Here is a 25,965-nt window from a genome sequence, read left to right as displayed (position 1 = left end):
TGGTGATTTTAATTCCATTTATTAGTTAGATCACTGTTTGGCCGCTTAGTACAGTGTAATGAGAAGGGTCCAAGGTGTTCTGAAACTGCTGACACCGTGGGTATTATGTCCATCTATGTATAAACTTTCCTCCTTGCCCAGAAATAGACTTATTGGCTGATGGAGTGAGATGAGGAGACTCTTCGAAACTTGTGGAAACATTTCTTTTTTTTGTCTTACTGGGGCTAGGAATCATTATCAAGTTAAGACTTCAACCTATGTCCTCATATTGGTATTTTTAAGGGAAAATAAATATAATTCAGTGAATTAGATAAAATTGGACTGCTGTGGTCATACCTTCTGCAATTAACTAGAGTCAGCATTAACCAACCATATACTTTTTAACCCAAATGTCCTCTTGCACAGCTATGGTCATTCTGTTTTTCAGAAATGAACCCCCAAATACTCTGTTGTAATATGCTTACTGAGAAGTTCCAGTTAATATTTATTTTCCTGTGATACAGCATAGGTTTCTAGGCATTTTAAAATAGTAACAATATTTTGGTCAAATTTGAGACCTAAACATTTTTTTCACAGAAAACTAAAGATCTTGAACAAAATTTTCCTATAGTAATTCTTTGGAAAAATGATATTGAATATTTTAGGTATTTTATTCTTCATCAAAAGCATAGATATTTATCCATTTGTATAGAACATTTATCTTATGCTTTGTGCTAAACAAAATGAAACACACACAAGTTCTTTCCTCTGGAGTCTTCTGACAAATACTAAGAAGCTGCTATGACAGGACAGATAAAAAGTCTTTTACTGGAAAAATAGCTTCATTGTGTCCTCGCTAAAAGCACATATTTGTAAGTTTTTAATTTATATTTGGATTTATTGATTATTAGGACCGTGATGAATTCACATTGTGAGGGCAAAAAAAAAATCTCAAAGTATGGGAACCAAATTTTCTACCCTTATAGCAATAAAAGTATAGAAATAAATGAAGAAAGCCGTGCATTTTTCATAGCTTAGAATCGTCAAGAATTTTTCATCTGTGGAAGATACATCCAATATAAAAGTTCAGTTATGAACATAATAGTAGGAAAATTTTACAGATAAAATATCTCTCAAGAACACATCATGTTAACATTGCTCAATGACATAACACAATTGATTGTACCGTGGGCACCCAGTTTGTTGCCTAATCAACATTACGAAGAGCACCCTAGAATACATTCATGCTAGAGACACAACTCAAATAACTACAGTTTTTAAAGGACTAATCTGTACATTATGGCAGCAAGATTTCATTAATGAGAAAGCAGGCATTCCTTGATATCAACAGTAAAAATGGTATATTACCAGTGTCACGAAGAAAGACCCTCCTTTTTCTTATGTATTAACGAAGCATTACACAGGCATGAAATTGTGTTATTCATGTGGTAAGAGTCCTAGAGTCCAGGCCTTGTGGGATTTGTTTCTCTTTGGGAACTAGAAATCAATTTATAGTTAGTTTCTTCTCTTTCATTCGTTCTCTCTCTCTCTCTCTCTCTCTCTCTCTCTCTCTCTCTCTCTCTCTCTGTCTCTCTCTCTGTCTCTCTTTCTCTGTCTCTCTCTCCCCCCCCCCTTTCTCTCTCTCTCTCTCTCTAAATTAAAAGAACAAAGCCAGCCCTTCGATATGCCATCTTCAACTTCAAATTTTGAGTGGTCATCAGGAATTGTTGTTGGACTGAATGGTCTTCAGGAGTTTCTGATACATTTCTGACTTTAAAAACCGGGGGTAGGAATCTCTCTCCATGTGCATGTACACGACTTTCTGCGCCTCCTCAAAACACGACTGAGTGGGTTCTTGAATATTCCTCATGATAGCTTCTCTCGTTGAACTGTCAATGTTAATCTGAAAAGTGAAGTTACATGAAGGCATAATTAAGGATGCAGATATGATGGACAGGTTTCATTTATTCCACCTCCTCCTTTTCAGTGGGATAGGGTGACTGCGTTTGCAGTTGCATAGGTATGTACAAAGACATAAAAGATAAACTCTTTGCTTTTTGAAAAGTAAACAGCCATTTCCACATCCCAGATAAAAATAACATGAGGCCGCAGACCAGGGAAATCTCCGAAACCATTGCTTACTTCAGAGGTTGCAAGTGGTTTGTTGGTGGAGTCTACAGACCAGGAAGTTTATGAATGAGATGGAAGTCTTTTGTAAGGAAAAAAAGGGAAGTGGGTGCTATTTTAAACTTGATCGTCTTTCATAGTCATGAATGTTGATTTCCCTGAACATGTCCTGAAATGGGAAGAAGGTGAAGAGAACTGGAGACATGAAGGAGAGAAGTGGTTATTTCTGTAAACCAAGTATTTGCAGAACCAATCCATAGGCGGATTGTCCTGAGTGACAGGCGTCGTATATGCCGTCCTCTCAGTTATTCATTCTCCCTCCACCAGGAGTCTCAGTGTATCTGGGTGACTCCTGACTATCTTTAGGCAGTTGTAAATCATTGGCAGCAATATCAACATGAATATTTGCTGAACTGGCTGGGTTTTTGCTTTTCTTTTTTTCACTGTGAAAATTTTTACAGTTAGAATTAGCCAGCTGGTTTTGAACCCAGGTGAGCAGTGAGGTCTGGTGTGGTGACACAACCTGCCCCGTAGCTCTGGGGATGGCACCAGGCCGATCGATGGTATCTGCAATTCCTTCCAGCAAAGCCAGTTCTTTTTGCAAAGACGTCTCCATTTTAAATAACTTTCCTGGGAGTTAAACTACTTTAATAAGGATAGGCTTTGGAGCCAGGAAGACCGAACTGCGAGTCCTAACTTTCTCGCTTAACTGAACCAGTTACCGAACTTCTGCGAGTCTCAGGGTTCTTATCTGTAACATAAGGCTAACGATACGGACTTTGTGACATGACAGGGGATGCTGCATGTAAAGTGCCTGGTGCGTGTGTGCGCTTGACAGATCTTAACACCCTGGTTTCCATTTGCTGTCGTTGCTAGGTAGTTACCTCCCTAGGGGACTCTGGCTGGATGTAAATCTCATACAGCTTCTTTGCCCTAGAAACTCTGCTCCGCCGTGAGGCAATTTTCTTATAGGTTTCACATGCCATCCAGAATTGCATGTTCTCATCACTGAACTCCATTTTCAGGTATGCTGCATAGACTGCTGGACCATCTGAAAGCAACAGGGAAATCAGTTCATTTTCATGGGTCAAACCATTTAAAAAATATGACAAGTATTTCATGCGCTTTAGAAAGAAAGTCTGAAACAAAGTTCCCAAATTATTTAACAAGTGAATATGACACTGTGACCCACACCTCACGTCACACTTAGATCTATACATCTGAAGCATGTTTTTAAATTAAATTTATTGGGGTGACATTGGTTAATAACAGTAGGTAAGTTTCAAGGATACGGTTCTATAATACAGCATCTGTATATTGCCTTGTGTGCTCACCACCCAAAAATCTAGTCTCCTCCCTTCACCATGTATTTGACCCCCTTTACTCTCTTCATCCTCTCCCCGCCCCTTTCCCCTCTGGTGACCCCCATGGCGCTTTCTGTGTCTATGAGTTAGTTTGTTCATTTGCTACTTTCTGTTTGAGATCCCACACATGAGTGAAACTATATGGTTCTTGTCCTTTTCCACCTGACATTTCTCTTAGCATGACACTCTCATGGTATATGCATGTTGTCCCAAACAGCAGTATTTCCTCCTTTCTTGTGGCTGAGTAGTAGTCCATTGTACATATGTACCACACTGAGCATGTTTGGATAATGACAGTCAGTGCTGTGGGTACCCTTCATTCCTTTATTCTGAATCACAGAGCCAAACGCCCACTAGTGTGGGTGGGTCTAGGATAGGAGAGGTTGCAGGGACCCAGAAACAGAACTTAACAGCAAATCAGCAGATAGGGCAGTGACCATAAAACTGATATGAAAAATCTCAGATCTCAAGCCAACCTGGAGGGTAAGAGCGAGGTTTAGACTCTAAAACAGGCAGGTCAAAGTTGAAAGGAAAAGTCCAAGCCATGTAAGCGATAAACTGATTAGGTGTTACAGCCTGGGGTGTTTCTCAGAATCAAATGAAAGTCGAGAACATGGATAGAGGAAAAGTTCAATTTCACATTCATGGTTCAAGCCAAAAATGAAGGACCAGGAAAAGAATGAAATTCAGATGGGGTGTTGGAAACTGTCCCACGGTCTAGAACTGCACAGCACAACGATCCAATGACACTCGATGCCAGAGATGGTGATCTGCAGCTCTGGTGTTCACTGCCTTTCTGGAGTGGGGAGGCGTGCGAGAGGCGCTTTTCTGATTGAGGCACAATTTTGTAGGTGCTAGACGCTGGAGAAGAGGCGTAGGCAAGCTCTCACAAATCTAACACAGTCGTGTGAATTTTTGGGAGGACCAAGTGTTCTCAAGACTCAAGAAGAACACTCAGAGATGAATATTAAACTTCTTTCGGTGACTAGGAAGTCTCTTGGCATCTCTGAGAAACTGAATTGCTTAATGATGAAGCAACATAGCTTTCAATCCCTAGTCATGGAAATAGGTGGGTAGACACTTAATATTTGATTAAGCGTAGGACATTGCTGAACAATATCTTGGGCCAGCGTCATTAACTGTTATAAGAAGTAATGGTCCCCAGATGGAGGGGCAATGCTGAGTAAAATCCTGTTTCTTTGCTTTTCACGTAAAAAGATTAGAGTGAGTTTCCTGGTGCTAGAAAGCCAGGTTCGTTGACTCCTGGTGTTCTCCTGGCTCTGTCAGCAGTGACACAAAAATAAAGATGGCAGTGAAGGTATTTTGTATCCAAAAGAAAAACTCAAATAGAGGCAGATCCCTTCTAAGGAAGCATTAGGGTTGGGGAAACCTGGCAATCTGCAAGAAAGGTGCCATCCTAGGACAACAGAAAATTAGAGCTTGGCTATTACTGTCACACGAGCACGTACAGCCTTCATGACATTGGGTGGGAGATGGTTCAAAAGAAGTATCACTTGAGGGGAGAGGGCAGACATGGTAGGGGGATCACATATAACAATGGAACGTAGGGAATGACACAGATTAGATATTCCTACCCAACGGGGGATATGCTTTAATTTAGATTACAATCAAGAATTTTACTTTCATGCCACAGTAACTGTGGGATGTGCCTTGCCTTGCCGCAGGCACAGAAAGCTGCGGCCGGAGCTGTCGGTGCTCCTAGTAGAGAAACAGTTGAACAGTGAGGCAAACCATTTCTGGCTGAACCAGTCAAGCCGGAAGCTAGTAATTTTCAGTGTATATTGAAAGAAACAGGTTCTCTCCAAGAAAATACAAAGCAAGTTGATATGCTTTATACTCACAGGAATGTTGACTGAGTGCTTCATCAGGAACAGAAAATAAGGACCGTTAAGTAAAGCAATGAGCCATGAAACAGGAAAAAAAAAAAAAAAAGAGAATCCAGATCCAACCTACCGGTTGTGGAGTGACAGTGAGCCACCAGGCTGCTGGGTGGGAAGGTGGGGCTAGAAAGATGATTTGGGAACCAAGGATACAGTACGCTGAATTTGTGTCTATCTGTATTTAAGTTGAGCTTACTTGTATAGTGAACTGTTTAGAGAGTTCTCATTCCAGAACCTGCCTGCATCTGTATCTGCCTTCTCTAACTTCCCTCCTGATTGCATTCAGGAAGGATCTTTTTGGGTTGGCCGAAGGGTTCACCGATTTTCAACACACCCAAATCCTTTGCTAGTGAAGCCATCCATGCAGTGCGACCTATGGTTTTAGGTAGCTACTCGGTGTGGTAGGTTGTAGTGTTGTTCTCAGTTAGTCCCTACCTTTCTTGCAGGAGGATTATACTTTCATGGCCCATTTATATCCACTTTGCCCATTGGACTTGTGCTTGCCAATGACATACATGCAAAGTGCCATGTACAAGTTCAAGGAGGTTTAAGGGCCATCACGTGCTTCCATGGTCCCTTCCCCTGCCACGAGAAGGACATGTTCTGGAAAAGACTTGCTCCTTTAGTCTGGAATCAGGATGAAGACATGCAACCACACTGGAGCTGACCCCAGTCACTGTGTAGCATGGACGCAAAACGAACCCCCCTTGTTGCAAATTCCTGGGATGTCATGGTTTGGAACCTGGGGCGAGCTGCCCTGGGCCCCTCGAACCTATCTGATTGTTGAGGTTTGACTCTGGTGTGTAGAGGAAGGACTCACCCAATCGGTATGTTTTACAGACCTCTGTCTTCATCAGACTGATGTTTCTAAATTAGATTACAAAGTTAGCAGCTGAAAACGCCTATGTATAAAAGTGTTCCAGGAAGCTGAGTAATTGCTAGTCGGAACTGAATTGCTCCGTCTAGAATGTCTATTGACTCACACAAGGGACTTATGAGGTTGAAAACCAGTCTTTCCCAAATCAGGCAATCGAGCCCATTTTCAAGTTGTAAATGGTACCTTCCCGAGCATTACGCTCCAGAGATCGTGATTCTGCTTGAGCTGAGGGAATAGGGATAAAGAGCAGGATTGGTCATTAAATTGAGAAGATGGAAGAAACAGGTTTACATTGTAGACAGTGTATGCCCTTTCCTTGAAGAACGAGACTGGTGCCTTTGGGACTCTCTAGCATGCACGTCTTAAACTAATCACTGAAATTAGCGCTCTGTGACACAAGGTGACACACGCCGGTATCTTGATGCAGGAAGGAAAGGTGACATTCCTCTTGGCTGAGTCAGAACAGTGGCCCATCTATTCTTGTTCTCTGCGAGGCGTCAAGGCTTACTTCCTTTTAAAGTTGAGCTGTGCTATAGTCTTCCCTTAGAAATGTGTCTAAAACAACTTAAAATCCATTTTATTTACCACCTGCTCCGCTGGAGATAATGAATTCCACAATTCTACCAGCCTGTGTGAAAATGTAAAGTAAGTCTTCTGTTTTATTGAAATTCTCTGATTTGGCTTTCGTCAGAGTAATCATTTCAGGTTTTTCTCCTAACTTCCCTTTGCTTTCTATTATTATAAAAGAAGCATGCACTGTTTTTAAACACGGAGAACGTCTAATAAAAATAGTAACCATTGTTAGCAATTCGTATATTTCCTTTTATTCTAGTCTTCGTTCATGTTTAACTGCCTACCTAACTAGTATTAATTCATCTACACAAACATAGATACACTTACTGGCATTATACTGGGAAAGCAATTTTGTATCACTCTTTCATACTTAATACCATGTAGCTTTCAACACTTGCTCTATTTTACTGTTAATAGTCCATTGCAGTACCAAACTAATACACTTAGCCACCCTACTATGACTGAATATTTAGATTGCTTCTCCTTTTTATGGGACAGATTATCCCACATTGGACATGTTGGTTTATAAATCTTTGCCTCTTTAATTGTTTTCTTGGAATGAATTTAAAGGAGTGGATTGCTAGATTGACAGGGTAATATTTTGGGAGACTCTTGATACCTATTGTAAAATTGCTTCCAGAATGAGTTCATTATTTTTCATTACTAACAGCAGTGTCTATTCACTCCGTCCTTTCCAGTCTTCTGGGGTGACATCAGTGACTTGTAATTGTTTAAATTTGCATTTTTAAAATACTAATGCTTAGACATTTTTCCTTCTTACTGACCATTTGTTTTCTTTCTGTGAATTTCAAATCTCTGATCCAGTTTTCTTTTGTACTGTTAGTGTTTTCCTACATCTTCAGATCTCTTTATATGTGTATGACAGACCCTATCTGTTACACTGATTGCATTATCTTGTGTTCTCCCTTTTTTTTTATGGTTTTCGAGGAATATTTGTAAACTGTCTAATCTGAAAACAAACTCAGTTCATCTCTGATCTTGCTTTTAATCTTTTCTGCACTTTTATTAGAGAAAAATCTCTAAAACACATATCTGGCCACGACCCTTTCTTTATGAGCTTTGAGTCTTTTCTCCTCGCCCTCATGGTGAAGCCAGACCTCTTGGCAAGTGGCTGCTGTGTCCCTCAGTGTACACTGCTCTGCAGCTTTGTCCCTCGTCACTCCTGGACAGTCGTTGTGTGAGCCTATTTCTGGCCAAGCTATGCGTTACCCCCACACAGTTGTAGGTGAGTTCCTCCTGTGAGGCCGACTTTATACCCTGATCAAAGACTCAGCTTAGGTATCTCAGTTTCTGGAAAAATTTCTCTGAACCCGCCAGGTTCCTGTCAGTGGACAAAAGACCACCTGATGCACACTTACTCAATCATTCCCACTTTCCATCAGTGTGTTGATTGCGTTTATTGTTTGCTTCTATTACTCTCACACTCCCCTGCAAGCCGTTTGAGAATTACGACTGCATTTTACTCATTTCCAGGTGCCCAGTGCCTGCACACAGCCTGATGGGTGCAGGTACTGAATGCACAAATGTTTGTCCCTCAGGCTTTTGGGGCCCTCGTGCTTCTCTATTGTAAAGTGACTCCCCACCGGTTTTGAGAAGTGAAGAAGTGGGTCCTAATTTTTCAGCATCCAGGAAGCACCAAAGACCTCAGGGTTACACCTGGCATGTTGTTCCTTTTGGGTTTTCTAAGAGCAAGACCAAAAAAAAGTCCTCATCAGACACCGATGTCTCTAAAAGGCCAGGTTGTGTGTGTGTGTGTGTGTGTGTGTGTGTGTGTGTGTGTGTTTTCCCTGCAAGTGAAGAGAGTGCATGAGAAATTAACAAAGATGCTAAGTGGGGAAAGCTGAGGCATGGCCTGTAAGTAATAGGAGGCTTGGTGAAGGGGACCATGGCAACAGCAGTGGTTAGCAGAGGTTAGAACAAACAATAGAGTGGCGCGCTGCCAGCCCACACTGAGCTGCACAGCATCTCCCAGATGGAGGCAGCTGAGAGAACGGCTCTGCCTCTGGGACCAGGATGCACACGAGGGAGCAAGTATCTCTCAGTAACTACTACACGATCCAACCTGGCATTTCCAAGTCTGTCTGCAGGTGATGATAATTTAGAAAGGAAGGAAGGTACCGTGTACATTCATGGATGACACTGACCAAAACTAAGAGGTTGATGCAAAGTCTGTGTGGTTCGGAACACTTGCCTCTCTGGAATGGCTTAACTGTATGTCTGCCCTGCGTCTGTGACGGAGCAAACTGAACAGGCCATGGGAATATACCCAGCTGTGCTTTGTCACTTGAAATCATTTTAAATGGGCACTCAGCATCACCCTGTCAATCTACTGTCCTTCCTAATATCGTCTGGCTCTCATAATCTCCAGAAACTATTTAATATCTCCCCCCTTTTAAAAATGCCAGCACATTTTCTGCTCTCCACTGATAACGTGGCCTCAAGCTTGGCTGAGAATGCAGATTTGATCAGGTGGGGAGTCCAGCATCTCCCTGCACCAAATCAACCTACCTCCGTCCACTGGTGCCTGCCCTTCCTGTTCCTTTTTGGGCCAAACAGTTCTTTTCTGGCTCCCATCTAATTGTACTTTCTCCATTCCTTTTGCATTTTCCTATTGGTCTTCAAATTGTCCCCATTGTCTTCTGTGTCATCAGTTTCTTCCTCTCTGATGGTTGCCATCATCTGTCGGTATGCTGCCATGTTTCCCAAATAAAACCGGGAACAGCTATTGACTCTCTACACCCAATATTGACCTCCTGTCCCCTTCCAATGGCTACCCTTTTCTGTGCTGGCTTTCACTGCAAACCTTACGAAAATAACGCTCTGTATTATCTGTGTTGCTTCCTCTTGATTTGTCCACCTGCATCGCGCCCCTGAAACGGCTCGTCATGCACTTTGACTTCCACGTGGTCATTGCCTATGGTCATGGTTCTTTCTTCATCTAAGCTGACGTCTCAGCAGCATTTGACACAGTTCACAGCCCGCTTCCCGGGAGGTTCTCTTGTTTGTCTTCCATGATCATAGGTTGCTTTGGTCATCCTGAACTCCCCTGATGCCTTTTTCTATCTCCTTCGCTGACTCTCCGTCTTCTCCAGATCTGGAAACACACACGTGCCGCCAAGCTCCGTGTCTGCATCTCTGCTTTCCTCTCTCAGAACCTTCCCTCCAAATGATCTCACGGCCTCCTGGCTTTGATCGGGGTCCGTGTGCTAATTGCTCCTGGTGTTATCTTCCCCACCGAGTCCGGTCTTGTCTGTTTTTTTTTCTTTTTTGTAACAGTCTTTTCATTGGTCTGTCTGCTTTTATTCTTCAGAAGAGAACCAGAGGGATCTCGTAACAGCTCTTGGACTCTTCTCCTCTGCAGTTTACGGTCATTCCCGGGGCCTATACCTCCCTATGCTCTTGTCACGTTAACTCCTTTCAGTTATTTAATGACACCAACCCCAGTTGTATGTCAGGCCTTTAGAACAGTCTCTTCCTCTGCTCGGGCCACTCTGACCTCCAGACCTCAGCATGGCTTTGCTTCCCGTCATGCCGCTCTTAGCTCAGATTTCATCCCTACTAATCGTTTTTCTCTGTCCTCTAAGCATCCAGTTGAATTGCCCTCTTACAACATTGCCTGGCTTTATTTTCTTCAAAGCACCACTTTCTGGATGTAATTTATTAGTTAATTAGTTTGTTTGGTTGTCTGTCTCCTCCCTCCTCCCTCTAGAGGGGGCACAGGAGCTGAGCACAGTCACGGGTGAGGCTCTTTGACCTCAGTGTCGCCCGGCTCAGAAGGTGAGCCAGACCTACAGGGCAGGACTGAATGAGTCCTTTAACGGACTGGCAGCTTTACTACATGTTTTTTTGTTTATATTAACTATTCTGTACTCAAATGTCAGGGCAACCTTTATTCCCATCTTTTGAGATCTGGCCAGTACATATATGTATGAGCTGTCTGTATTTTTTTCTGGCATTATAGATTTTGATTTTGATTCATTGCAATCAAAAATAAAATTTCGATTCATCAAATTTTTGAATTTGATTAATTTTCAGTCTTGACTTTTCCGGTATGAAGAAAAGTCAAGAGATCTAACCCTTGAAATCTAAGTGATTGGTCAGTCCCCTTATCATTTTAAATGCATGTTTCTGTATCTTTTTCAGTTCTAGTAGATTTAGTCATCAGAAATACGGAATTTTTTTTTTTTTCATTTTTCATTGTGGTGGATGCCCAATACTTTGATGATATTTCGAGTCATCAACATTCCAGGAAAACCTTCAGTAATTCTCATGTATTTTTATGAAGAGATGACTAATAGACATTTTTTTCCTGATTCATTTAAACACTTATTACTCCTTTTATGTCCATTTGAACATAATTAAATTCTTCTGTAAAAACTTGGCTATTTGGAAACTTACAGGGCTTTTTATCATCTGTAGATTTGGAAATTTCGCAGGGTACGTTCTGCTTCGTTCATTGTGGATATTTTTTAAGGAGACCCGTTTTCACCCCCAATCCTGAGGAATCCTGTATACTACTTTTCTTTGCTGAAAGGAATACTCATTTATCTTTACTGAGCTTGCTTCTTCTCAGTTTCCTGTTTTTAAAATACTGCCAGTCAGACCTCCTTATCGTTTTAAAACAATCTACATTCTTTAAGTCCCGCCTCGAAATTCACCTTTTGTGAGACTCTTTTCCCTGGAGACCTGCCGTCCGCCGCCATCTGTCTTTACCCCTCTGCATATACAGACTAGGTCTGTGCTTCATGCTTTGCTCTTTGTGGTCTCCCTGCTTCATGGTTGTTCTCAAGCTGCTCGGGATGCGTATATATTGTATCTGTCCTTAATTATGAATGGCTCAGGAAAGCATTTATACCGTCTTTTGAGCACACACCCACTCCCCCAAAGGATCCCTGTCTCTGCATCATATACAGTAAGAACTCCATGAATGCTTCTCTGCTCAGAGATCACACTGCACATTGTATCAGCAAAAACTCAAAGCAGTTTTTTTTTTTGGTTCTTAACAGTTTTTTTGGGCGACCTAGATAGCCCTGTGATTCTCAACCTTTTGCATCCGGCAGGTCGTAAACACACATTTACTACAGTCACCAGCCACACTTTTGGGATAATATTCAACATGCTGATCGTCTATAAGGCGTCCTCACAGGGCCTCCCAAATCATTGGATGTCCAAACAAACCATGCCTGTGTATGTTTTTCTTTTTATTTCTAGAGCTTTCTTCCTTCTGCTTGTCCAGTATAACAATAGGCTCTTCACAGGAGAGTTATACCTTCATCAAACCATCTTTACTGTGGACACAAAACAAACAAACAAGCAACAAAGCTTACTGCCAATCAGCCCCTTATACAGACTTTGGGGAAAATGTTTGTCGAAGGCTATTGTTTTTAAAAAGCGTGTCTTTGTCTAGCCTGTGGTGTGACTAGAGGTCGCTTCACTCACCATTTCTACTTTACACCAACGTACCATACGTGGCAGGCTTCCCTCTTCTCTTTTGCGTGATAATCAGGTTTTGAAAAATCTTTTTCTGTGTTATTTTATGTGCTTCAAGGGCACATGAGATTTCCCTTTTATTTTTCCCCAAGCACATTGTCTGGCAGCTAAGTAGTGCTTAATAATTAATATGTATTAATAATATAATTAATGTAATTAATAAATAATAAATAATATATATATGCAAGGGTACACACTTTAAAAAAATTAGCTTGTTTGTCAATAATGTATCATTAAATAACATCTGGAATGTGTTCAGGTTATTAGCATTCTTAATTTCTAACATCTTAATTTAGCCATGGTTCTGTTCTTAAATTAATGACTTTCTTGGATCCCCTTTTCCCAGGAGGACGTTGAATTTCACTGTTATGATGACTGTTAATGGCTCCTAACCCAACCCCCGTTCATCTGTTGAGACCCAGCCTAATGTGTTTCATTCCTATATTTGTTTCTGAACCACGTGTTCTTAGAAAAAGACTCTTAATCTGTGGAGAAAGAGGCATCTGCATAGCTGAGCTAAAGGATGCATTTTTCTAGTATCCTTGGTTACTCTAAACACACTTTATTCTCTGGCACATTTAACGTTTGGATTCTTAGTTTTATCTTCCTGATTGGATGGTCCACAGAATGATTTGTTTTCATTATGTGATTATTGAATTTTCACATGAATTTCACAGAAATTCAATTACTGGTAGGCTGCATACCCTGTTTTTGCTGGTTTTTAATAAGGCCACTGTGTTTCTCCCTGTCCTCATCTTTTCTGTAGAATTTGCTTATTTTCATGACACTGGATGTCTAAATCACTAATTCTAGCTGGGCTCCCTCTTGAGGTTATTATGAAGTAATTAACTTCATGCACTTTATTTATGAGACCTCCAGGAATGGCACAGAAACTCTTACATAATATGGCTGGGTGCTTTGATCTTTTCTGACTAATAGTTGTCTTGTATTTATTTACTGAACATTTATTGAATGCCCGTTAGGTACAAAGCATGTTTTTGGTTCCTGGGAGGGAGGGATAAAAGGTGAATGAGAGGTAATCTGTGCTCTTAGGGAATTCAGAATCTAGTGAGAAAGCAACTGTGGAAAAAACCCAATATACAAAATAGCCGTAATTAGAAGCAGAATAAATAATGATCCTAACAAAATAGAAGAGAGAAGAAAAATACTTCCAAGAGGTTTCATGGAAAAGGTGGAAGCTGGATTTTACTTTCAAGGATGGGCAGAATAGTTAGAGGAGACACACGGAAGACTTTGCCCAAAAGGAGAGGGAGGGGAGTCGTGGATGCAGAAAATGGAGCATTAGTGGACCTGGCGGACGGGCAAGCATGACATGCGAAGGTGCAGAGCTAGAGGGAAACTTTAGGAAGCCTGTCAGGTTAGGGGATAGAGTCCTGAATCACAGGTTGAAGGTTTGGAACTTTTTGGAAGGCTGCAGAGAAAAAGGAATGAATGGCATTCACAAAAATGACCTTTATGACTAATAAAAATAACTACCAGTGATTGTGTGCCCGATTTGTATCAGGCATTGAGCGAGGAGTTTTATATTTAACTTGCACAGTAATGCTGCAAAGATAGGTGATATTGTTCTCCTTCCACGGATGCAGAATATAAACCTCCAAGAGGGAGATTCATCTGGCAACATTGCAAAGCATGGATCTCGGGGGGTTGGTCCTTGAATCTAAATTATTAGCAGAGGATCCATCAGTCACTATAGCTGACTGAACACATAGTTTTGTCTCTTCCTCTCATGCCAATGTCCTAAAATTGACCAAAAATATATTTTCTGAACATTCACCATCATGCCGGCTGCTACGTAGACCACAAACTATGAAAAGGAAAAGGCAGGAGTGATTGTAGCAAAGAAGAAAACTGTGGTTTCTGATGCTTATGGGAAAGGCCTGCGGGGAACGGTGGGCACCGAGGGGGTGACCCAAGCCTGGCAGTGTGGGTGCTAGCACTAGGGAGGGGCCAGAGAGTAAGTTGGCAGAATGGCAGATTCTGGCGTTTGGGTAGGAGTGCCCACGCCTCCTGCCAGTGCCCTCGAGGCTGGGCGGTGACAGCTGACTCCAGAACTGAAGGGGCCTTGGTGTCAGGGGGAGCCCGTCGTGCCCTGGGAGCATGACATCCCCCAGGGGGACCAGGAAGAACCCTACCCAGAATAACCACCTGGACATCCCACTAACTAAACCATCAAGAGGCATGTCACTCCCCTTCCACCGTCCAGAGGTATAAACAGAAGAAACATTCAGAGAGGCTGACAGGGAGTCTCACATAAAAAGAGCTCGATGGGCAGAAATTAGCAAACATTTGGGAAAACACATTAAACAATGTTTAAGGAGAACAAATTCCATTAAGAAAAAAAAAAGATACCAAATTCAGCAAACAGGAGAATTTTCTTTGAGGACCCACTACATTTGTTTTTCTGTACCTGTCTTCTGGTATTTATCATTTTCTACAACCTCCCAGTTTCCTACCCCAAACACAATTGCTTATTCACATGAATGCACACACTCATTCTTGTTTTTTTCTGCATTGAACCTGACTTTATTGCTCTCATGCCCATTACTGTCCTCTTGGTTTATACATCTGAATATTGATTCTTGTATACAACTGTATAAAGCTCCACTTAAATGAGACAGTGATCAAGTTAGAAATGAACTTTGAGTTTTGTAACATCAAAACTCAAATGTATTCTTACTTTGAAGGCACGAAGAAAAGCAAAGCGTTAATATTTAAAAAGAATTCTAGTTTTAGAAGGCTATGGTAAAGCAGTGTATTTCAGTATGTGCCACTATGTAAGCATATTTTCCAAGGGATTTTACACATACACTTGAGAAGAATAAATACTCACAGTGACTAATCTTGTTTTAATTAACATCAAAGAAAATAATGGTGGTTGACACGACAAACTATTTTCAGGTTTTCTTTTTTTAACTGTGGCGGTTGCCACTTAGAAGGCTGTGAGAAATGGGCCATACATTCCTCACTGAGTGTCCCATTTTGCCCCAAGAATGAAACTGACAATTATTCAAAGATGACATAGTCATAATACTCACATTTTGTGGCCATCAGCTTTTCAAAAGATTGGGCCCACTGTAACACTTCCTCCACAGTAAGGCTTTGAAAAGAAACAAAAGGGACTCACTGCGCTCAAATATTCTCAAGGTCATGCTGAACTAAGTAAAAATACACTATCTTGAAAATAACACCAAAATGGAATCACACATTTGTGTATGGTTTTCGATAGAAGTTTATCATCCTGTGATATTTTACATTATGTTTTTACTTTCTAAACGCTTAAAATTAGAAAATTATGAAAGTAGTATAAACTTGAAAATATGATAAAACAAATTTTAAAAAGCTAAAGGATTAGATTGCTGTAATCTCCCTATTTCCGAATTACCCCCATCAATGTGTTGACTTATTTCTTTTTAGTCTTTTTGTTCTATGCGTGTTTGGGTGTTTTTAACCAAGTAATCATACTCAGGTGTTAGTGTGTGTGCCTGTCTTATGCATGTGCGTGGGTGTGTGTATATATAAATCTACATATATATGTCCTTATAATGAACTTTTTATGTCTTCACAGCTGTCTTAATAACCATTTGTAATGTTGTAATTTATAGTTGTACTTTATAATCTCCGATTTTCACTGTCATTTATAGTGACAGTAGAGTATTCCACAAGGGGGCATGCTGTGGCTGACATAATTATTCTCAGTGAGCATTTTGATTATTTCTCATTTGTCACCGTTTAAAAACAAAGGTGGCCCAGCTGTGATTACAGCTTTCCATGCCTGCATGCTTAGGGCAATTCCTGAGGAGATTAGTAGAAGTAGAATCTAAGTGGGTCAAAAGAAGCACATTTTTAAGGTTCTTGGTACAAATCGCCAAATTGCTTTTCCAAGGTTTATACATTCTGTGCTTTCCACCAGTGGTGTTTGCCCATTTATCTACCAGAATCAGAGAGTTTACCCACAAAACCCATTTGCAGGCATTCGTCTAATAAAGTTAGTAACTTCATATCGATTACATATAGATGTTTTCTCAGTCTGTTAGTTGCTATAACGATTTTTTACACATTGAGGGTTTTGATTTTATTACTGTGAAAAATATGACACGTTTCATTTGACCTACACAGTATTAAAAAAAAAAAAAAAGCATGTACTATTTAGAAAATATCTGTGAAAGACACTGGCTGTGAGACTTCATTTCTGTTCATGTTGGTGGGTTTTTGAGGTCAACCGGCAAGTGACCAAGTCTGCTTACATACACATGGCCTAATTTTCCCTCTTTTAAAACACTCAATGTGTTCATTGCCATTCAGTGCATGATCCATTCTTAAGTTTCCTGTTTCAATAACTGCACATAATGAGAGACGGCTATAGATTATAGGCAAGCACGTCCATTGGCTATATTTGGTAGAGTTAGCCCAGTAGTTAGAATTGAAGGACTGGCCGTCAGCATTATCAGGTACCTAACATAATGAAGGCAGATTAATTCAAGAGGTTAAAAAATAACCTAGAACATGGAAAAATATCGGGAGTCCTAAAAAAGGTCAACTGTCTTTTATTTGCTCAAAATTTAGATGGCTCTTGTCAGTTTTAAACGCACTGTTTGCATCAGCCCCGGGCTTAACAGTGTACTGCTGTGAAGGTTGCTTCCAAAAAAACATTTCCATGAAACGGTGTCTGACTCATTGTTCTTTTCTCTTACGAGAACTTGAAAAAAACAGTAACCTAAAACAACCTTGTCAGCCTGCTGAAATGAAAAGTTCTAGGCAAGGTCCATTCCACATCTGTCCATTTCACCCACTTGCATTATTTAGGAAAATAAAATCGACAGCATGAGTGAAGGTGCCATTAGTGTCTTGCTTTAGCTTAAAATTGGCTGTTGGTAATTGTTGGTGAGAGATTTCCTCTGTGTCTGAGATTCATGAGATTTATGGAGACAGATAGTAATTGGAGTAATTATGGTTCAGAGGAAAGTTGTGAAATAACCCCAATTTTCGCTTGTAATGTTTCCTTAGTATCTCACATGTTTCACACTGTTCCAAGTGTTTTTATCAGAATTATTCTATATACCTTTGTCCGCTCGCCTACCCAGAGTTCCTAAGAAGAGTTCTCTGTTGTGTCCCCTCCTTTCTTTTGGACAGAGAGGCAGTGGATACCAGCCAGACATGGGAACATTCTGAGCCATCATGGTGGAAAGAGGAAAGACGAGTGTTTGGAGTCTGACAGCCCAGACCTGTATTTCCAGTGTTGTACTTAATTGCTTTGGGCTTTGCTTAAAATCTGCAAGCCTCAGTTGCGTTATCTCTAAAATGGGGATAATGTTTCTCTCTCAAAGATAGTATGAAAATGAAATTGGGTCATGAATGTAAAGCGTCTATCAAATGCCTGTTACCTGGCAGCTTGCCCTGAATGTGAGTTCTCTTTCCTTGGCCGTCCCTTCCCCTGGGTGGGTCTACAAGGCAGGGAGAAGGAAACAGGAGCCCTGATGGTTGCCCTCTGCAGGAGTACTCGGCAAAGACAAGGAAGCTGTTCCCCAGTTAGCCTGTTCCGTTGCCTCCTGGCACAGTGCAGCAGCCACGACTGGTCATTTAACTGGTTGAGCTTTGGGTTTTCCTGTCTCCTTTATCCACATGCAATGGCTTGTAAGCATTTGGGGCTATTCCAGGTCATGAGCATGCATGCCAGGGGCTCTGGTTACAGGAGGGAGATGTGGCCAGAACTGAGCTCTCCATGTGGACTGGGATTGGCACTTACGACCATGTTTGCTGAAAATCACACCTAGCCGGACCATCAGCTCTAATGCGTCTTTTGGAGCAAAAATTAATGTAAGACCTGGTATGATATATGATATGATATGATATGATATAAGACATGGTATTATATTATGTTATGTTATGTTATATTATATTATAAAGACCCGGTCTTATTTTACTACAAGACCGGGTCTTATATTAATTTTTGCTCCAAAAGACACATTCGAGCTGATAGTCCGGCTAGGTCTTATTTTCGGGGAAACACAGGATTAACCTAAGAGAGTTCCTCACCCAGGAATTTTGTGAGGTGAGCAAATGCAATCAAGGTCCGTTACCCTTCTCAGGTGTCAGTCTTTCCATTTGGAGACAGTCACCTTTCCCAGCCAGAAGGCTACAGTGTCGAAGAGACTTAGGAGCCTGGTAAGCATTTGGTTACCCCCCCCCCCCCCTCACCTCTTCCAACTGGGGATGAGATTCCTGGCAAAAGTTCCTGGCACTTTGCGGATGGAGGGTTAGAACCATGAAAATGTTTTGGATCAAAGAATGTTATTTTAACATCAATATACAACTTTTTTTTTTAATCTAAGGGTATTCATAATAGACTCTAAAAACATTTAACTTGCTGAATTCTCAAGTGTAAACCATGAATAATGAAAAGGGAACCTTAGTGTGATAGCTGATCACTTGTCTGGGGAAATTACTCATGTGTAAATGCAAGTTTCACTTTCTGAACAAAATCTATTAAGACAGCAGTTGAATACACAGGCCCCTATTTATCATGTGATGAAATGCTTTATAAGGGCCATAGAATTTAAATGCTACTTACTTTGAGGGGGGCCTCTCAGATCCATATCTGCACACCTTACAAATCCAACAGTTCCGCCTGTTCATTTTTCTAAAGAAAGACAACACACAGTATAATTAAGTCATTTAGAATAATTATATGTTAGAGTCAATTTCTGAAGAACACACAGAGTTATAAATCATGAACAAAATAAGAATGGGTTCTTGAAGGTAATGGACCACAATTACTGGTGTGGGTGGAGAGGAGAGAGGAGAATCAAGGGACTCATCTCATAAATATTTTATAGGATTGTAGGTGCTTATAGTTGTGACTTTAGAACCCATCTGGCCCACCTACTTGTCAAATGATGGCATTCAGATAATACAGCTCTCTAAAAATGATCTTTCCATTTAAGCCCACAACAACGAATTCGTCAACTCCCAACATTTCTCTTTTTGGGTAACTCTTATTTTTAGAAAGATCTCTCGGTATATTGAACAAGAATTTGTCTTGTTATAGTTACCCAGGTAAAATGTAAATAGCCGAATGTAAACTGGGCCTCGTTGAGAGTGAATTATGAGAGGGAATTTTTTTTCCTGCTCCTTCCCATTTAGAGTCAATTTGACTTTAAAATTCAGGAGGCGTTTACTCAGCTCAGGTTTTATATTATAGTGTATGTCATGTTTAACTCAGGACTTTGAGAAAACAACTGAAAAATATGTTAAGAGTAATTAATTCCACACTTTACAATGAGAACTGGAAATATTTTGCTAGACATATTTCACACTTACATACAGTGAGTTTTTATGTCAGTCTTTATTGATTCACTGGAGACATCTGTTGAACGCTTGTTATGGCAGCCAGAACTCGCTGTTCAGTTACTGTGTTTACCCGAAAATAAGACCTTCCCTGAAGATAAGTCCCAGTTCAGATTGTCAGCCAGACAGACACATTTAGTACATTATGATGATGTTCCAGAAGATGACATGACTGTATTTGAATAAATGTAGATTGTTGTATGTGAAAAAATAAGACATCCCCTGAAAATACGCCCTAATGAGTCTTTTGGAGCAAAAATTAATATAAGACCCAGTCTTATTTTCAGGGAAACACGGTATCTACCCACAGATCCTTTCTTTCCTCTTCCCATTTTCACTAGCAAGCAGTTAAAATTCATGTGATGGGGACTGTGACACAGGAAGCAGAGGAGTCTGTGAATACACACAGGAGGCCCTAGGCAGACTGCAGACAGTTAGAGAAGGCGCCCCAGTGCGGTGAGAGCTGAGCTGGAACCTACAGGAAATGCAGGGAGGTTCTGAGTGAGGGACAGGGCAGGTTAGGCCAAGCTCAAGAGGCCATGGATCGTGTCCTAGTTAAAGAAATGAAAGGAATGTAGTCACCACAGGAATCTAGAATATGGCAGGGTGAGAGCTCGGAGAAAGGCCAGAGTTAAGATGGGACCAGTGGTCACGTCCAACAATGATCACTGCAGCAAGGGAGTGGTGAGCGATCTAGTTCTGAAGATGGGCGGAAGCAGGGCATTAAGTCTCACACACCATCTATTTCATAGTCAGGAGTTGGGAAATCACTGAGGGGATTTTAAAATATGGAATAGCCATGGTAGCCTTTGAAACTGGTTTTGTGAGAAGAATGGATTATAGTGTGGCCAGGGTGGAAGTGGGGACCAGTGAGGAGGGGACTGTGGGAGTCCAGGTGAGGGATGCCACAGGCTTAGATTGGCAAGGTGGCAGTAGACGCCTTCCTTCCTTCGTCCCTCTCCCTCCCTCCCTCCGTCTCTCTCCCTCTCCCTCTCTCCCCCCCCAGAAGCTGTGGACAGAATGGTATGACAGAGATGGAGAGGCAGGACTATGCCATTTGACCATTCTGGCCTGTACGTCTGTGTACGTCTGTGTCCATCTGTCCATCATTCATGCCGTAAAGTGTACAGGGGGAGCAACACACCCTGCAGCTGACAAATGGTGGCTAAGGACAGAGATCGAAGACATAGAAGCATGAACATCAGCAGCCTCTCAGGTTCCTGAGGTCCCTTTGACAGGACCCGGAACTCAGCGTGTGGGGATTAGGACATTGAAGAAGGGGGGTCACGGGGAGAAGGAAGGTCCTGTTTCCTTGTCCCTGGAAGGAGGGAGGGAGGTGTAGGTGCAGACCGAAGTGTATTTGCAGGTTTGGGGCTGAGCAGGGATGGGCGCTGCGGTAGATGGACCTCATTTTCTGTATGTACGTGCCTCTGCGCTGAGAGGACCGAGGGACAAGACAGTTACATATATCCAGAGGAAGTCACAAAACTAGGACTCTTTTGACTGCAAAGATAGATTCAATGTAGCGAAAGGGAGAGTTTACTGTAAGGATGGTTTGCATGCAGTTAGATTCTGGGTGGCCATACGTGTTGGGCTGTATTCTGTATCTAGTCACGCTCACTGAGGTCTTTAAGTAATAGTGTGATGCAAAGAAGAGTCCTTTGTAGAGAGAGATATCTGGCTGCAGATGATTGAGACTGAAATAATTGAGGCCAAGGGAAGTTACATTGGCTGGCTATCCAGGGCTGATCCTGTGTGTAATTGGACCCTGAGCTGCATGAATATAGTTCGAAGATTCCTCATCAATCAAGTTAGAAGAGTTCCTCATCCTGTGATCACCTCTGACATGTGGGTTACCCAACGGCTCTCTGCTTATCTCCTAAGGAAGAGGGCGGTCAATGACTTCCTTTCTCATGTGTCTTTTCTGTCAGTACAACTGGTCATCCCGGCCTTCTACTGAGCGTCGACTTCTCCCTCCTTACTACTTACTACTTGTCACAGTAGTTTTCTCATGGCCTTGTCTCCTCACTTGGTCTGCTTGAGCTCTGTGTGCACATTGGTGATTTCTGGAGCTGAAATTCGTGTCTGTTACAAGTTACTGTATTTTCTTTTACAATGTTAATGGGATTGTTTGGCAAAGGCTGAGCAATCTTAGTATGCAACACCCACTGGGGTCAGAAATACAGCAAAGGTAAAGGAATTCCCAGAGGCACCAGAGTTGAGGGGGCTCCTGCAGCCCCCGAGAGGTGACAGAGGATATTAAAATAATTCTGGGCTTTGAAGACAGACAGACATGTGCCTGAGTTCAGGCTCTTAGCTCTGTGTTCTGGGGCGTAGTAATTAAACTTTCACATTCTCAATTTCCTTTTCTCTAAAACGGAACAGTGAAGATTAGAAAAATACATGCCAACACTTCCTGTTTCAGTTAATCTGATCTTCCTTCACCTTCTCGCCCTCTGTCGCTCAGGAAATATTTCCTAAGCTCTTTTTTATGTACAGGAAGCACACATGCTGTCAGAACGCATTCCTTCCTCTTTTTAAGTTTAAACTCAAGACCTCCTATGTTTTCCTAATTAACCTCACGCATTCTTCGATGTGTTGGCCTCCTTCCTAATATTTCTCTCTTCATTTTTGTTTGTGACTGTGTCCCTGTATTTCGGCTGGTTCACACATTAGGAGCTGGAATTCCAGCTTTAGAATCTCCTGGGTCTGCTATAGGGTTTCAGACACTGGGGTGAGTGTACCATATTGGAGGGACGAAGCCACCAGGAAAGGTTCCTTTGGTCAGAAAAGCTTGGGCGTGCTTGAGTGGTAGAGGGGAGAGGGATGAAAAGACACACCGGGCAGAGCTTTCCCCTACGTGCAATTATGGGGTTGTCCCCGCTATAGAGATGCCTGGTCTGGAGGAGAGAAGATGCTTGGATCTACCCACACTCCCCTTGCCAAGCTGTGGGTCTCCAAGTGGGGCTTCATCAACAGGGAAAGGCGACTTTTTTAAGTTCCAGCAAAGGCTCTGAATAGACCAGTAGCAGCCCTGGATTCAGCTGCATGACTGATTCAGAGACAGGTCTCCTTAACTGAGTGACGTTGGCAAAGGAAGGTAATATAAAAATACACAGTATACTCAAATAATGTTTTTCATATTTGTGACGTATCTACTCCTCCTTGGCTATCCATTCCCGAGAGTGTTATGTTCAAATGCTATTTGATAACCCTGCATGAGTAGTTGTTTATATATTGTTTAGTATTCTTAGTCAAACTTTCACTGACTTGTTACAGTGTGGAATACCAATAGGGTATCATGACATAACAGCAGCAACAATTAAATTAAAAATAACATAGTGGCAGAATAACGTACAAGATGTATTATGCAGAGAATACACAGGTCACAAAGCAGTCTTGTTTTGTGAAGTTCTCTGGTTTTCTAGTCCATTAGGAAATAGACCTTGTTGGATGCTGGCTCAGTGGCTGGAATTCTGCTCCATGTCCCACCCAGTACCTGGAGGCACAATGCCCATCTTCTAAGATTTCTGGGACAGAGTGTCCCCTCGCGTGCTGACACGTCCCTCTTTTTATTTCTACTGGATTCACTATCTCTGTGCACCAGGCTTTGCTGGGACATCACGGGTAACCCCTCCACCCCCCCACCCCCCGCCCCCACCATGGTCTACACTGAAGCTAAGATATAAATTCACAAGTATTTAACCCAGCTTCCGGGAATAGAACATATGACCCCTGAGTGGATTACCTTTTCCAACCAAAATTAACTGATAAAATTATAGTTAAGGAATGTATAAGGCTTTAACATGGAGGGAAAAAAATAGGAGATTAAACACAGGGTCAGAAAACAACAAAAGATTTCAAACTAATTTTGGAAGATGGAAAGCAGATGAAAGAGTAGAAATTAAAATGCTCATACCTCTAAAAAGAGAGAGAGAAGGCAGCCTTCGGAATTTCATCTGACAAAATGAAGAAAACGTAATTTAGAGCCTGAGAACAAAGAATTTCCAAAATAACCTGTGGTTTAAAGAGAAATACCTGTTCTCCTGCATTCAACAATATTTATCATTAAGTGTACATTTGCATTTACAGTTCAATAATACCAAAGTATAGAGGGACAGAGTGAAGCAGTTTTACATTTATAATTGAGAACTTTGAGAAAATATTTTTGGTAATACCAAAAAAGAGTAAATTCTAAGTTTTTTTAAAGTATAGTTTTTCAGGATTAGAATTTGATTCAAATAAACTCAAATTAATTTTGTTTACAGTGTAATTAAGACCATCTTCAATTAAATTATACCCTTGGAATTAGAATATATGTGGTCATTTCCTAGTAATAATAAAATTAGCCTCAAATAGTTCATAGAACAACAATTCTGTTTTGGCAAAAACAGAGCTCCCTGTGAAAGAATGACCTAAACTGATATGATATAGAATTGATTTACGTTGGAGAAACTTACCGAGCTTCAAATCAGCAATAATTATTTCTTTCTCATGTTGGAGGTACGATATGTGGAAAAATTCCATTGACCTAAAAATAAAATAATGTTGAAAATAAACAATAAGAATAAAACAATTGTCGTGTGCTTCCTGTAGAATGCATATCTGGCAAAGATATCTATAAATACCCTGCTTCACATTTTAAGTAAATTGTTCACTTTGTAAGTACTGGATTATGGTTATCCTTATTTTTGATTTATTAACTCCCTAACTAGAATTTTATTAATTTTGCAGATTGATAGTCTATAAATTATCAAAAAAGTAAAAAGCAAAAAGTAAAAATTCTATACTTTTAATTTATATTTTCCATTGTTTTTTCTTTAAATATTTTTAGTTCATCTTATGTTAACATCACGCATTAATTTGCCTACCTTCTTTTGTTTTGCAATATCCTCTTGGTGAAACTAGTGTGTACTTTCACCATTTATGCATAGAGAATTTCAAACAAGTTTAGGTCTCCATAATTATTTCCCCCCCCAAGGTTTTCTCCTGATTGTTTTGAAGGAAGCATACATTTTATCTAGGGCATCTAATTCTTAAGAGTGCTTAAAATGCATTAGTGATGAATTGAGTTGGATAAGTATTATGCTGGAAATAGATTCAAGTGCCTTTTAGCATTTAAAAGAAATCTTCCTCAAAGTGATATGAAAATAAATAAATTCTCTTAAATTGAAGCTTTTCACATGTTTAAGTGGTTTGTCTATCCTGATAAGCAACTGATAATTTCTTTATTCGTATATAATATGTGTATTTCTTTATATTATGATGTAGCATGTCACAAAATTTAGAAAAAACCTGGAGCAATTTACATTTTCATGAGGCTTTGTTTGCCATAGCACACAAAGTTCTTGCCATTCAAAACCCAAGTAAGGTGTGTGTAGTTGTGTTAGGAATAGCATTAAAGAATGAAGAAATTCTGTAAAATCAAGATTAACCATGCTTCATATAAACCTCATAACCTAGAGTCAGTATAGCCACTTACTTGATGAAACTAATGATTTGGTAGTGCATGATCTTTGAAAAAACAAAAATTCTAAAATACCAGATTTTATAATACATCTTTTTCTTTATACATAGAAACACATACACACAAAAGCCCCATAAAATGAAAGACCCTACTATGCTCTAAAACTGGAATATTTCCTTCCCAACTTAGAAGCTTCATTTATGCATGTGTGACTGTCAGTTTTTTTTTTTTTTTTTTAGGTATAGGAAACCTAGGCCAGGCAAACATATGTGTTTACTAGTTTGTTTGTTTTTCTTAGAAGAAACCTGCCTCCACTTCTAGCAGTCCCGCCTTTGAAATAAACACCCACTAGTCATTTAAATCAAACTAATATCATTGTATCCATCAACTATCTTCGAATCTCATACTTACAAATGTATCCTGTAGAGCGATGCCAGCAGGCTAACTTTTATTTCCTCTCTGTATGATCCTTTTGAAATCAGGTTCTGAAGTTTTGTGGGACACCCGGCATTTTATTTTTCCTGGCAGAGAAGAACTTTAGTGTCTGTGTAATTACCTTTGGTGGCGCGCTGGCCTCTGTGCGAATGTTCTGTTTTTATACACGTATCTATGCAAAGAGAGGCTGTGTTGAATATGGAAAGCAGTGCATTGCTGATAAAGAGCTTTTGTCTCTAAGCATTGGCCCATCAGAAGTGATCAGATGATGGCAAGCAGAAGCTCCACCATCTCTTCAACGTCGTATGCAAACTTTCCCCCCACTAAGTAATTCATTTTCTTTAGTTTCAGAGAACTGAATAC

General features: G+C 40.7%; 1 protein-coding gene across 2 annotated transcripts; it reads right to left on the bottom strand.

Moving 5' to 3' along the window:
* Window positions 1–25,745, bottom strand: RGS13 (regulator of G protein signaling 13). 2 transcript variants are annotated; one of them, XM_074317045.2, is made up of 8 exons: window positions 25,579–25,745; window positions 24,161–24,231; window positions 23,620–23,659; window positions 19,674–19,872; window positions 18,925–18,993; window positions 15,392–15,453; window positions 2,991–3,157; window positions 1–1,882 (listed from the first exon to the last, which is right to left on the bottom strand). In XM_074317045.2, exons 5-8 carry the CDS (start codon window positions 18,987–18,989, stop codon window positions 1,697–1,699), a joined length of 480 nt encoding a protein of 159 aa, XP_074173146.2. In that variant the 5' UTR covers window positions 18,990–18,993; window positions 19,674–19,872; window positions 23,620–23,659; window positions 24,161–24,231; window positions 25,579–25,745; the 3' UTR covers window positions 1–1,696. The 2 variants fall into 2 exon arrangements, with proteins under 2 accessions (XP_074173146.2, XP_019595835.2); XM_019740276.3 differs by lacking the exon at window positions 19,674–19,872 and having other exon boundaries at window positions 25,579–25,744.
* Window positions 25,746–25,965: the final 220 nt, after the last annotated feature.

This window comes from Rhinolophus sinicus, chromosome 6 (genome assembly GCF_057876585.1).
Source record: "Rhinolophus sinicus isolate RSI-liver-muscle chromosome 6, RSI-T2T, whole genome shotgun sequence".
Classification (NCBI taxonomy): domain Eukaryota; kingdom Metazoa; phylum Chordata; class Mammalia; order Chiroptera; family Rhinolophidae; genus Rhinolophus; species Rhinolophus sinicus.
Note: the sequence above shows the minus strand (reverse complement) of the source record. Positions and strands in the feature narration are given on the sequence as shown.

Coding starts and splice junctions, on each gene's coding strand:
- RGS13 (XM_074317045.2), bottom strand. CDS start 18,989: ATGAACAGGCGGAACTGTTGGATTTGTAAGGTGTGCAGATATGGATCT. Junction 15,454..18,924: donor TCTGAGAGGCCCCCCTCAAA/GTAAGTAGCATT, acceptor TTCTTTTCAAAG/CCTTACTGTGGAGGAAGTGT. Junction 3,158..15,391: donor AAAGCTGATGGCCACAAAAT/GTGAGTATTATG, acceptor TGTTGCTTTCAG/ATGGTCCAGCAGTCTATGCA.